This window comes from Serinus canaria, chromosome 26 (assembly GCF_022539315.1).
Source record: "Serinus canaria isolate serCan28SL12 chromosome 26, serCan2020, whole genome shotgun sequence".
NCBI classification, from domain to species: domain Eukaryota; kingdom Metazoa; phylum Chordata; class Aves; order Passeriformes; family Fringillidae; genus Serinus; species Serinus canaria.
This window is the reverse complement of record NC_066339.1, coordinates 1047585-1061843: the sequence shown is the minus strand read 5'-3', so window position 1 is coordinate 1061843 and position 14259 is coordinate 1047585. Positions and strand designations below refer to the sequence as shown.

The following is a 14259-nucleotide window of genomic DNA, read 5'->3' as shown; positions in this document are numbered from 1 at the left end:
CTTTAGAATGCAAGGTAGATCTGTGATTGGTCTCATGTGGTTGTTTCTAATTAATGGCCAATCACAGTCCAGCTAGCTCAGACTGTCTCAGACACAAGCTTTTATTCTTTTTCTATTCTTAGCTAACCTTCTGATGAAATCTTTTCTTTTATTCTTTTAGTATAGATTTAATATAATATATATCATAAAATAATAAGCCTTCTAAAACATAGAGTCAACATTCTCATCTCTTCCCTCATCCTGAGACCCCTGTGAACGCCATCACAGAAAAGTGCATTTGCTGTTGCTTCTAGTGCTTTACCTGTCAGGTGTGGGGGTTCTGTATCTGGTATTCAGCTGTGCTTGCATTGTCTGTAACCAGGGTGCTGCCAAGGTCCTGATTTTTCCTGTGGTGCAGCAGTTCACAGAAGCCTTTGTCCAGGCCCTGCAGATGCCTGATGGACCAACATCGGACAGTGGGTTTAAGATGGAAGTTTTAAAGGTGAGTCACTTAGGGCTGGTTAAGTGGAGAAAGAACTGAATACCAACACACACTCAGATGTGCTGGAAAGCAAACTCAAGTGGCACATCTTGCAGTATGCTCATGGGATGAGCAGTGAAGGCTTTTGTCCCCAGCACCATCAACAGTGAAACAAGTTGTTCACTTGTACTAAAGATACCTATGATGAGATCCATGAGGATCTGTCTGTAAAATGAACCACTGGAATCTGGTCCGTAGGACCATCTGTCTCTATCATTTGTTGATCTAATGTTTCTTGGATATGCCTTGGACATCATAACCTATAGTTAAATACCAATCTTTTCTAAAGGTGCTGCAGAATTCTGCTGCAGTGAAGCTGTAAAAGCTTATTAAGTGCACGTGCTTTTCTGGAACTTGCCTGCTCTTCAATGCTAAATGATCTCTGGGAAAGAGAGATGGAAGGTCTTTGTACTGTGCTGCTTTCCTGTAGAAAGGAGATTGGATTGGAGAGCTCTGTGTGCATGGGGACGAGGGCCAGTGCAGACCCCTGTAACAGCTTGGAAAGCACTGAAGCTGTAGGGTGTGCTGCCTGCAGCATGGGAGAACAAAGAGCCAAAAGCATCAGTTGCAGGATCAAATCCAGATCTTTAATTTCCCTGCCTGTGTGCTGGCATGAGCAACACTCAGGTCAGTCTACAGGTTTCTGAGATTGGGCACTGAGGCCCATTCAGTTCCATGAAGAAAGCAATAAGGAAGTTATTGAAGACAAGTGTGAAAAGTCAGGATGACCAGCTTTGTGCTGAAGTGTCGGCAATGGAGAGAGACAGGGAGACTGACTCAGTGATCAGAATCCGATTTTATTGTGGGATACAAATGCTTATATGCTATTTTAGGGAGACTAGTAATATGTACTACAGTGATTAGGTTAAAATCACCTACACAAACTTATGCATATAACAACATCTCTTGCTTGCAGAGTTTAATGGGATTTTCTTTATCCAGTAAACCTGTTTGATTGAATCTTTTTGCAACACAAGTCTCATTTTCAAAGCTCCGTTTGCTTTTGCCAAGGCATCCTGTTATCAAATCTCTTATGTTAACCAGGTCCAAAGTCCATCATCTGTTTTGTGTCCCCCAATATTCCAGCCCTGAAGTAATGAAAATACATGCTGGGAGGGTGCAATTGTATTACACAAAGCAGCAGATCCTGAGCTCTGTCTTGTGGAACTTGTCTCAGTCCTGTTCAAGGCAGCAGTACTGGTCTGCATCTTGTGGCTTCTCAGTGAGGGGCTGCATGTCTCGTACTCTAGGAACGAGAGCAGTTCTAGCTGTGCAGCACTAATGGAAAGCAGTTTGGGGAAGGATGCTGGCAGTTTTTGTTGAGAGAATGTCTCTTGTGGGTTTTTTTTTCGTTTCTGTTGCCTGCGCACTGGGATTCCTGGGGCAGTGATTTATAGGAACAGCAACATGAAAGGAACACTGCAGAGTATCATCTCAATTTGAACAGGGTGCAGCTTAAGAATATTTGGATCTCTTACTCCAGATACTCACATTGGAATTGTTAATGAGTAGTGGTATTTTTCAGCCTCCACAGAAAGCAGTTGTAACTGATGGCTTCACTTTAAACCAGGCCAGGCCAGTTCTGTTCTCATTCCATCCATGCATTCTGCAGCCTTTTCTGTTATTTAAGTAAGTGCTTGCTGACATTGGGCTCTTTGCATGGGTATGTCAGCACTGGTCCCACCAGGAGGTTCTTGAACAATGTGACAGGCTGGGAAAGTCTCTTAGGAAATGTCACCTTGTTGTTGGTCTGCTCCTTAGCTGGGTGAGGGGCTCTGCCTTTGGCCTCTGCAGGGGAGGTGCAGCACAAGAGGGTTTGGATCTGAATACACTGGTGTGTATTGGGTGGCATCGATGGCAGCAGAGAAATTCAGGAGATCTGCTGACAAGTGGTTTGTAGGAGGCTCTTTTTGAAGATATGAGTGTTCTGGCTGTTGACTTAAGGCAATTCATGGTTTTGTAACTTAAGGTTTCTAAGCTGATGATAGTAATTTTCTGAGGAATAAAGGATTCAGGTGAATTGCCTTCACTTCCAGAGAAGTGGATTTTATAGTCATTGTAATGCAGAAGTAAGAAACCTTAGGGGATTATTTAAACCAGCTCTACAGATGAGGTCATTACAGGAACCCCTTGAAAAGCTGAAGCAATGGAAGAGGGAATTGAGACTTTTATAGCACATTTTCAACCAGATGCAAACTCAGTTCCATTTTCTTTTCCTTAATGAAGTGCTGTGCGGCAAATGATAGGAAGACTTTTTTTTTCCCTTACTGTCACTTGAGAGCTTTGTACTCCAAGGTTCATGGAGTTCTTGATGAAAGTCAGAGGCAGTCCTGACCTAAACTGTTGTGCTGTTCGTGTCAGAATGTTCTGCAGGACAGTGGCAGAAGCTTTAAGGAATGCTATTGCCCTGTGCACCTCTGCCTGATTTGCTGGGACAGTTATCTTGGTTAGGGGAGTGAATGGTTTGGATCACATCATGGGGAACCACTGATGGTGTCCCAAGTTGTTCCCAGAATGGTTACAAGTTTTTAAGCAGTTATCAGCAGAAAATCAGGGCCTTTTATTCTTGGAGGAGATAGGAGGTTTTGCCACAACAAAAATACCAAGTGTGAGGACTAGAAGGAAATACCCATGGGGTAGTTTACTGTTGTGTTTGATAGTTCAGCATGAATTAAATTGGTGTCTCTAAGGATAAATAAGCTGCAACTGTGCAATTCTTGAATCCTAATTCCAGTGTTGAACATGCTACTATTGATTGTTTTGAGAGAAACAGACTGATTAAACATGACAGGGGACAGATTTAAGGCAGATTTCACAATAGCGGCATACAAATTGGAATACAATGGTGTACTTAGTGTGCAGTAATATATCAGGAACACCAATTAGCCAACAATCAGAGTATCTTTCAGCCTTGCTGTTATGCTTCTTCATTTGTGTTATAAGCTGTTCAACACCTGTGGGCCAGAGAAGTTATGCTTACATTTTTCCTGACACCGAAACAAATAACTAGTTAGAAAAAATAATTAATCATAACCTCTTTGTTCTTGGATGGAAGGTAAGGTGGGATCTGTGTCTTGGGACAAACTTCCCAATTTTATGAACAAGGTACTTCACCTGCCACTGCTGAACTTTGACTGACAGTCAACTTTAGCGTGCTCTCTAGTGTGTATTTTAAGCTTTTCATCCAAAAATTTAGGGATTTTTTCTCTATTTAAAGATGCAGACAGGAAGAGAAGCAATAAAAGGCTTTGATAGAGTGACTTGAAGGAGCAGTGCTCTGAAGAGAGAAGGATAAGGGCTTTCTTGAAGGATTAACAGGTGGTAGAGCAATACGTGGGGATTGGCAGAGGATCTGTGAAGCAGTTCTTTGAGTTCAGACAAGCAGTGGGAATTGGCAGAATGAGGGGCCAGGGGTTGAAATACAACATCTGACAGGAGAGTGCTCTGTTTTTTAATGACTTGCTGTGCAGGACTGTGGTGACCTTGCAAATGCAGCTTCCTATTGTTACAACTGCAGAGCCATTGAGGAGCTCCCTTAGCACTCCAGCAGCTCTTCCTGCAGAGTTGGTTGGAAACATTTACCTAGGGCTCATATGGAGTGGCATATGGAACAAGTCTGTTTGGATGCTCCCATGGCCCTAGGCAGGGTGTTGAGTTTGCAGCAGTCCTGAAGATGAGATTCACATCCTTTGCCAGCACCTGCATAATCTTTTTTCCTGGAGACTTCAGCATTACTTTTCTGTAATGCTTCCTTCCAACACCTGCCAGACTCATTTCCAAACCCATGTAACTGGGTTATGGCATTGTCTTCACTCCAGAGTGACACATCTTGTGTTATCCCTTTGCTTCTCTGCCAAAGAAGAAACACGCAGAGAAGTGTGTTGGTGAGTGTTTGAGCAAGAGAGGGGATTGTGTGGTCAGGAGTGAGAGGTGAACTCAGCAACAGGGAGCCTTTGGATGATCTTAGTTGTTAATGAAACAGCAGCTTGTGATTTGAGTGTGTTGATGGCTTTCCCAGTTTCACTTTTGACTGATGCTCTTTTTGGTTCCAGGCTGTGACAGCACTTGTGAAAAACTACCCAAAGCACATGATTTCATCAATGCAGCAGATCCTGCCCATCGTCTGGAACACCCTTACGGAAAGTGCTGCTTTATATCCTTGGTAGTGAAGGTGTTTACCTGGAATCAAATGAGACAAACTCAGTCTCATACCCAGTAATGACCTGGCTGATGGAGAACCACAATTCATGGAGTGCTGTGCCCTGCCAGACAAAACAGGATCTTGCTGTTACTTCCGGAGGCTCCATTAAGTTTCTTTTTCCTTAAAATGTATGCTGATTGAGGCATGTGCTCTGTAGAACTGCCACGAGCTCTGTATTGCTTCTGGTACTTTTTGGTAAAAATAATCTTCTTAAAAAGGTGCTGGTCACAGTGTAAAACTTTAGGAGAAGGAGAACCAGCAGTACCCCTTGCTGCAGCAGAACTAATGTCTGACTGCACTTGCTGCAGAAGCTGATTTGTCATTTGAATTTTCAAACCAGCTGTGTCAGAGTGGTCTGTGGGTGCATTGTCCAGTACTTGAAAACTGACAATTCAAACCTCTCCTTATTGTTTTTCAGACCCCTGTTCAAATACAGTGAAAGGTGTCCCTGCCCATGGCAAGGAGATTGGAACTACATGATCTTTAAGATCCCTTCCAACCCAATCTGTTTTGTGAACCTATGAAAATACAAGGAGCTGTTTATTGGATTTTCAGTGGTGTATTTCTCCCTCTCCTGTCCTGACTCCCACTACAGTCTTTTGGTATGGGCAAACAAAATGGGCTTTTTTTTGCAAAAGGGGAGAGTCTTGTTCTTCCTTTTCTTGAGTTTGCTCTGGTACTTGTTGGATCTTCAGTTCACCATCTGCAAAGAAAACTCCTTCCTTCTTATCCCCAGGTTAGTTTTCTGTCATTTCCCAGGGCTGGTGCTTGTGGAGAAGCTTGGTAGGGAGCAGAGCCAATCCATGGTAGGATGTGGGAACATGGGATAGTTCCTCCCCCTTGGGCAGCAGTGAGGTGTTGAATTGGTTCACATCCCCTGAAAGAATGAGTCTGGGGGTTCTGTTCTTGCAAAGTTAACAAAAATGAAGTTTTGGGTTACCTTGGTGAGTTTGATCTAAGTTAATCAAATAATAAAAAAGATGTGCTGAAGTGATGTGTGAGTGGTCTGTGGAAAGTGGTCTTTGAACTTGGCCAGTGCACAAAGCCAGGAGCTCCTGGGGTTGTTGTCTCTATGTCCTGAAGCACAAGATTCTACACAAAATCAAAGGCTTTTTAAAGAATGAAACTTTCCCAAGTTACCAGAAATTTTAAGACAGGAACAGACTGCTTCCAAAATAGATGTTGTTCTTTAGAAAAAAGCATTTCCTTAACTCCATTCACTTATGTGAGAACAGAAGTAAATTACACAGAAGAGGTGGAGGATCCTGTGGATTCTGATGGTAAGAACTTGCACTTCACATTGCTATTTGAAGAGGAATGGATTTACCTAAATATTACTGTCAAAACAGTGACTGAAACACCATGGGAAATTGTGCTAAAGGTGCATTTACCATGTTAGAAGGGTGTCCATCACTTCTTTGCAAATTACTTGTGATTGTGTTGAATGAAGGCACACAATTTAAGTTTTCTAATGGCTCAAAGAGTGAGGTTGGCAACAATTTTGAGGTAAAAGTAGTGGGACAGAAGAAAATCAAATAGATTTTAGGTTGAGCTTGATAAATTTCAATGAGGGGTGTGTGGTGGGAAGAGAGCAGAAAGTGATGAAGTCTGAAATCCTCCTGGGGCTGCTGCTGCACTTGCTAGTCCAAGAGAATTAATAAATATCGGCTCAGAGAAGCTGACAGTTTATAATTATTTTCACATCCATTTTTGTATGTGGGCATATTCAGTCATGTTCTTTTTTGTTTTTTCCACTTTGTTAGGTGAAGTTCTGGGCTTTGAAAATCTGGTGTTCAGCATATTTGAATTTGTTCACGCCTTGTTGGAAAACAACAAATTTAAGAGCACTGTGAAGAAGGCTCTGCCAGACCTGATCTATTACATCCTACTTTACATGCAGATCACAGAGGAGCAGGTGAGCATCTTTGTGTTGTGTAGCAAACAAAGGAAATGAGAGATTTAAACCAGCAAGTGTCCTGGGAAGAGTTTCAGTGCGTGGAAGCTGCTGTAGTCTAGCAAGCTGTTCCATCACTTTGCTGTGGCAGCACTTAGAGGATCCAGAAAGGTACAAGGTGGACAGTAAATCACAGATCACAAAAGGGTTTGGTTCACAAGGGACTTTAAAGCCCATCCTGTTCCACTCCTTGCCCTGGGCAGGGATACCTTCCACTATCCCATGTTGCACCAAGCCCCATCCAGCCTGGCCTTGGACACTTTCAGTGATGGGATATTGACAACCTCCCTGGGCAATATATCCAGTGTCTCAGCATCCCTTAGTAAGGAATTTCTTCTGTAATCTAAACCTACCATCTCGCCCTTGTCCTGGGGTCCTGGTAAAAGGGCTTTATTTTAAAGTCAATTACAAGGTCCTCCTGGACTCTTCTCCAGACTGAACAGCCTCAGCTCTTTCAGGCTTTTTTCCTTCATTCTTCCATGTGCTGTGAAAATGAGGATTTTCATGCTGAAAGGAATAAACAGCTTTCTTTGAGAGCAAAAATGTTGTGCTAGTAGGGTGAAATATTTGTACTGAAATTCTGCATAGCTCCTGGCCTCTCAAGTGTGACAACCATCATCTTTTAGTTTAAGTAGACGTGCATAAAAACAAGCACTCTGTTAAAAGATTTATCTGCTTCCCCCATTCCTCATCTAAAAATAAAGATGCATAGCATTGATTCCAGGTCAGTCATTGGTTCTGTCAAAATGATCTCAAATGAGGGGAAGAAGAGCAAGATGAGCTCAGAACAAAGAGAGTTTCTTCTTTTCAAAGGTTTATCCAATGGAATAGAAGAAAAATCAGTTGAGGATGAAGACTTTTTATGGCAGAGAAAAATTCTGGAAGTTGTTTTCCAAAACAGGTTGCAGGGAACAGAAAAGCTGCCTTTCACTGATGGTGTCCTGAATTCTCAGCTGCCCTATCCTTTTTGTCTCCTCTAGATTAAGGTTTGGACTGCCAATCCACAGCAGTTTGTGGAAGATGAAGATGATGATACATTTTCCTACACAGTGAGAATTGCTGCTCAGGATCTCCTGCTGGTATGAAACATATTCCACATTTAGATACTGAAGTAGTAATAACAAGCATCAAACCTACCCTCAGGAGGGGCATTTAGAGAAAAGGACAACTTTTAACAGTCCATACAAATGAGTGTTACCATTTTCTTGTGCACAGGCTGTGGCTGCTGATTTCCAGAATGAGAGTGCAACTGCTCTGGCTGCAGCAGCTACGAGGCATTTGCAGGAAGCTGAGCAGGCTAAAAACAGCGGTGCTGAGCACTGGTGAGGGGCTGGGGCGGGGAGGGGAAGGGAAAGTGCTGGCTGGGGAGGGGGCAGTGCTGGCTGGGGAGGGGACAGTGCTGGGCCGGGGCAAGGACAGTGCTGGGATGGGTGTCGAGCCCATCTGCAGCACTGGCTGCACCATGATTTAATCACATTTCATTTGTGACAATGCTGCTGAAGAGCAAAGATGGAGCTGGAGAGCTCTGATTAGAAGAAGAAAAAGAAAGTATGGTAGTTCTTGAGCCAGATGGTGAAATCTTCATGTGGAATACTTTGGGTAGTTCCTAGCACAAGTTATCTGTGCCAAGGCTCCCTCCCTTTAGAGCTTGGTGTTCCTTAAAACATCTCATGGGAAATGATAATTACTTACAGAAAATCAGAAGAGAAATTTGCAATAACTAATGTTCAGTTAATTGGGATAAAGTTTTCAGGAATATATATATATGTGTATGTATGTATGTAAAAAAAAATTTTTTTTACTTGATGTCGAGTAGTGCTGTATGCAGATGTATGTGTTCAATTTTATAACTTCTGAGTTGCAGTTTTTAATGCTATTTGGGGATAGAAGAAGAAAACTGCACTGCAGGAGTACCTGGTTGCTGGTCCAGTGATTCTCTCCTGGTTTTACAGGGCATTGGTTCAGTGTTTGTGTTTATTTTGAATGTTAGTGTCAGAGGATCCCCTCTGATAATGAGCAGCAGTGGAATGGCTGCAAAATCAGACATTAGGTTCCCATCTGCCTCAGTTGTGAGAAACAGCAAAGTAGGTCTTGGCTTCACAAATAAAACTGAGGAGAAGTGTACTTGCACAGAGTTCTATATCATCATAATTAACAAAATGTTAATGCAAAATTAGATGTTCTTAAACCTTTAGTCTACTGGGTATCCCAGTGCTTCTGCACATAAATTATGAAGGCATGGCTGGAACACAAGCTTTCATGGAAGAGGTTCTTTTTTATTATGAGAACAAAATTGGTACAAGTAACAACTACTCCTCCAATATTTTAGGAAATTATTGAGAATGCTGCCCATCCTGAGGGAGTTTCCAAGCCCCCATCTTGCAGTTTGTGAATGTTAATCTCTTTAAGGGCTTTTTAAAATTCTCTTTTGGGATCAAGAAAATAGTTGTCATAGCTTAGACCAGAAAACTACTTGTGACTTCACTTCAGAATATGTATTTATTTCTTGAGTCATGACAGAGGAAAGTCTTAAAGCATCTGAACTGTTTTGCAGGTGGAAAATACATGAAGCCTGTATGTTGGCCCTGGGCTCAGTCAAGTCTATAATTACAGACAGTGTGAAGAATGGGAGAATACACTTTGATATGCATGGCTTCCTGACAAATGTGGTCCTGGCAGACCTCAACCTTTCAGGTATGTGGGACCCTGCATCCCTAGGAGTAACTGCTGAGAGTCTCTGATGAGTCAGTCAGGTGATGTGTGCATGAGGGATTGGGAAATGCACTTATGCACCTTGCTCATGTGAAAAAAATAAATCTTGAGAGTTCCCACATGCTCCCAGGTCTAGTGTAAGTCCTCCTGTGGGACTGTGCTTTCAGCTGGATCTCATTGTTGGCTGGATGCATGAGCCTGTAGGGCTGGAGGAGCTGGGTGGAAAATAGCTGTTCTGATGTCTTGTGTCTGTTCCTGGGAAAGTCATCAGCACTGTTTAACTGCCTTCAGAATTCTTGCTGCACCATGTCATCCCATTTGTTTTATGCTGAGGCTGACACTAGTTGTAGCACATGAATTCAAATAATGCTCCTGGCTAAATGGGATTCTTATTGGGAATTCAGCAGGATTTTGCTCTCTGTGTTATCTTACATCAGTGTGCAAGAAAATCAGAGGAATTATTGAAAGTCAGACCTCAAAAGTCTTTGCAAATTAAAATTTTAGAAGTTTATGGCATTAATGTGGGCGTCATTGATGAGTCTACATTGAGTTGTCAGTGTAGAAAAAACTGGTTCCCCAGTTTTTCATCAAAGAAACACCTATTTAGCCCTTTACAAAGAAGGGTTTTTTCTTTTCTTTGTGTTAATGTTGGGTGAAGAACTAGTGTGCAAAGTGCATAGTGTGCAATACATGTAAGAAACCGACCTCAGCAATTTACATATATTTACATTCATTTACATGTGTGGCATTGGGTTGTAAATGAGCTGCTGTGCTTTAGAAGGGCTCCCGGAGTCAGTGTGTTGATGGCTCTCCAAGGATATCCATTTAATGGTCAGTAATGGTACAGACAAAGAAATGTTGTGTTTTATGATACTGACTTAAGAAACAAAGCTCTTCTCTTGCTGTGCATCTTGCACAGAGTGTTTTATGTCCTCATCTTAAAATTAGTACTTGCAGGAGCATAAATAATGGCAGTAAAGATACTGAGGAACAGAGAGCATCATCACTTTGAGGCCAGACTAGATAGGTAAGGAGATTCATGGTCTGAAAAGGCAGCAGGATTTAGTGTGATAAAGATATATCATACCTTAGTGAGTACAAGCAGGTGAGTGTGGATAATGAATGTTCACTGCTTCTGTGGTGCTGGTGAACCACAGAAATTCATTCTGTAACTGCAGGGTGATGGCTGCAAACTAATAATGTAATCTGTGGAAGGTCCCTGGGTGTGAGCTCTGTTATTCTAATGCTTCTCCCTAAGATGCTGCTTTCTTCAGCTGGGGACAGAATATTGAGCTGGATAAATGGGAATTGGTGGCAAAGCCTCTGTTCTCTTCCTTTGCTTTTGTCCAGTCATGAACAAATTTAAGTGTAAATAGTTGAAGGGAGGAGTTTTTTTAATAAATGAGAAATTACTCTATGGAATAACTAAGAAAATAAACCAGATTCTGCCCAAGAACAAAAGTTCTTTATATGCTGGCACACTTGTCTTTTGTGTCACATTTCAGTGTTTTCCCGTTGGGATGACAGGATTTTCAATAATCGATGGAAGCAGCTGCGATTTTACACTCACAAAGCTTATTCTGAAACAACTGAGGTTTTTGTTTTGCTGCAGTGTCTCCTTTCCTCCTGGGCCGGGCCCTGTGGGCCGCCAGCCGTTTCACCGTGGCCATGTCACCAGAGCTCATCCAGCAGTTCCTGCAAGCCACTGTCAGTGGGTTGCATGAAACCCAGCCCCCCTCTGTCAGGATCTCTGCAGTCAGAGCCATCTGGGGGTAAGCAAACCCTGGGCTATTCCATAGCCCCAGGGACAGGGGTGTAAATCACACTGATAAACTGGTTTGTTAAAATGGCATTTCTGTCTGGGCTGTGGGAGGTTTTGCTTTGAATGAAATAGATGTCAGCTTAAAAAGTGTAAGCAAACAGGTTCAAAATAGAATAACTGTAATGAGGAATGTGGAATTGAGATTCAAGGTTGGCTACAGTAAAGTGTTGTGATGGATATGGTCACAGGGAGGAGCAGCACTAGGTACTGTTGGAAAGCATGAGGATGAAACCCAGATTATTCCTCTTTGGTCATTAAGGTGGCTGACATCATACAGGCCTATGGAGCCAATCACAGCAATAAGGAGTGTTTGGGGTTTGATTTTCTTACCCCATTTTTGTCAGAAGGAAGTTCTGCTGTACTTGATGAACATTAGTGTAATATCAAAAAAAACAGTCACAAAAAATCTGCTAAAACCTAACTGTTCACCACTTCCAAACAGAGCACATTGTCTTATTTGCACTGAAATGTTAATGAATAAATAAAATCAGAGATTTATGACTTAATTATTCCTGAAATTGCTTTATCACACACCAGCTCACTTGTAGAACATGGTAATGAAACACTTTGTAAGCAGTGTCTGTCCTGGACTTTTTTCATTTTCTCCTTCAATGGCCAGTTCTTAGGAGAGATCTGTCACTGAGGGGCAGTAGAAGCTTCTAACATCACTCAGCTCACCTCTGCTTTGTGTGGAATGCAGAGGGAAGATTTCTGGTGAGAGCTTTCCTCCTTCTTCCTGCTGAGCTGCTGGGAGGTCAAGCAGTAGTGGACTGAAGGAGAGAAGTCCTAGAGGAGTGAACTTAAGGAATAAGAATGGACAGGATGGAACAACCCCTTATGTATTATCCAGAATGGAATATATTTAAGTTAGTTCAATAAATTAGTTATATATTTTTGTATCACAAATTTCTCATCTAGCTACTGTGACCAGCTGAAGATCTCTGAGAGCACCCACGTGTTGCAGCCTTTCCTTCCCAGCATTCTGGATGGCCTGATCCACTTGGCAACTCAGTTCAGCTCCGAGGTGCTGAACCTGGTGATGGAGACACTGTGCATCGTGTGCACGGTGGATGCAGCATTTACAGCCAGCATGGAGAACAAGATCTGCCCCTTCACCATTGCAATATTCCTCAAGTACAGTAACGGTATGCATTCCACTTGCATCCCAAAGCACACTTGGTTTTGCTGTTGAATCCTGCTGCTGAAAACTTAATCAGTGGTCATTCCTGTAGTAGAGGGAAAATTACTGCCTTGCCCAGCCAAAATAGTGGTGGCAAAGATTGAGATGTGTGTGTGTGTTTTAGTAAATGATGCTTTCTCTCTCCAGATCCTGTTGTTGCTTCTCTTGCCCAGGATATTTTTAAGGAGCTAGCTCAAATAGAAGCCTGCCAGGGTCCAATGCAGATGAGGCTGATTCCAACCCTTGTCAGCATCATGCAGGCCCCAGCTGACAAGATCCCAGCAGGGCTGTGTGCAGTAAGTGCTTCAGTGGGGCATGGCCTGGGCTGGAGATGTTCCCCGTTCTGTAACACCTCGGGTGGCTGCTCTGCAAAGGGCAGAAAGGCTGCTGTGGACATGCTTTGGAGCAATGGCTTCAGTCACTGCGGGAGGTTTCTCTGTGGAGGAGGCAAACTGCAAGTGCAGGAAGATGCTTCCAAAGTTTGCTTTAAGCTGCTCCTGTGGCCTTCTTCTAGTCTCCACAGTGTCAGTCGTCCCCAGTCATTTTGCTGTGACATTCCCATCTTTCAGCAGGAACAGTCTTCTCCCTCCATAACTTTTCCTTGCATTTCTTCCTAAAGCTTTTTCTGATTTATGCATCACATATGTGTGCGTTGGAGATAAATTATACAGGTGCCCTAATAAAAGATGGAGCACTGACTGTGTAAAATAGTCGTATGGAATTAAATCCATAAACATCCATATCAATATGCATATAATCTGTTAATTGGTATGACTGTAACAATTGCTTATGGGTAATTAAAATAAATTTAAGTCAATATAGCCAAAATGGAACGAGTCAGCTGGAGCAGTTCTCTGGCTGTTCTGATTAGCATGCATCTGTTTGCCATGTTTGAGTGGTGACACTGCTCTTGATGTGGGAACTGTCTTGGGAACTTCTGCAGCTCACAGCAGTGATGCTTGGGTGTGTGACTCCAGGGTCCTTGCATTTAAAAATGATTCTAGACTGTGAGTTCAGGGTGGGGTTGCTGCAGTGGCCACATCCCTGCAGTTCACACCTTTCATGTTTGCAGCAGGGGCGGATAGTGCTGACTTCAAGTTCTGTGGCTGCTGCTGCTGTGACAGTTTGTGCTTTCCTTTCAGACTTCTATTGATATACTGACCACAGTTGTGAGGAATACAAAACCCCCTCTGTCCCAGCTCCTCATCTGCCAGGCGTTCCCTGCAGTGGCACAGTGCAGCCTGAACACAGATGACAATGCTACTATGCAGGTACTGCTCTGCGGAGGGGGAGGCTGGTAACACTGTGGGGAGGGAGAGGATTGCAGGGCTGTACCAGTCCAAGAGAGGTGACACAGCCTTTGAGGAAGCACAGGGTGTTCTTGCCAGTTGCTGGATCAGCAGCCCCTCAGAGCCTCTGCCACCTCCAGTTTACCATGAAAGTCCTGTTGTTCAGGGCCTGCAGTGACTTCTCCTGATAATTCCTGAATGTGGAGAACTACAGTGAGAAAGGCAGCGGCCTCGATGGTTTTTTCTGTTTTAGTGCACTGGAGCATGTTAAAAAACCTACCAACCAAAGCCCAACAACACCAAAAAAAAAACCTCCAAAACCAAACAATCAAGCAAACCTTTTCTGCCCTCATAACATTAATCATGCCTGGTAATGGCAGGGGCTATCTTCAGGAATTTTCACAGGCACAGGACAGCAAAAACCCTCCTAGCCCTCCTGCTCTAGCAGCTTTCCGCTGTACTTATTTATGAGGGAAGGGGAAGGCAAACTTCTTTTTGACTGAGCCAGGTGTGAGATGAAGGGAGATCAGGGAATCATCTCCAGCATCAGCACCGCCTGAGCTGTGCTGGCAGGCAGGCAG

General features: G+C 43.1%; 1 protein-coding gene across 2 annotated transcripts in view; it reads left to right on the top strand.

Annotated features, from left to right (window-relative positions):
• Positions 1-14259, top strand: part of IPO9 (importin 9) — a 39504-nt gene that overhangs the window by 14801 nt on the left and 10444 nt on the right. For both annotated transcript variants that reach the window (XM_050985209.1, XM_050985208.1), the window contains 11 exons: positions 362-481; positions 4573-4673; positions 5943-6001; positions 6485-6636; positions 7656-7754; positions 7891-7997; positions 9230-9369; positions 11000-11159; positions 12128-12354; positions 12537-12685; positions 13532-13660. In XM_050985209.1, coding sequence (XP_050841166.1) covers positions 362-481; positions 4573-4673; positions 5943-6001; positions 6485-6636; positions 7656-7754; positions 7891-7997; positions 9230-9369; positions 11000-11159; positions 12128-12354; positions 12537-12685; positions 13532-13660 — 1443 coding nt within the window. The remainder of the gene's footprint in view (positions 1-361; positions 482-4572; positions 4674-5942; positions 6002-6484; positions 6637-7655; positions 7755-7890; positions 7998-9229; positions 9370-10999; positions 11160-12127; positions 12355-12536; positions 12686-13531; positions 13661-14259) is intronic.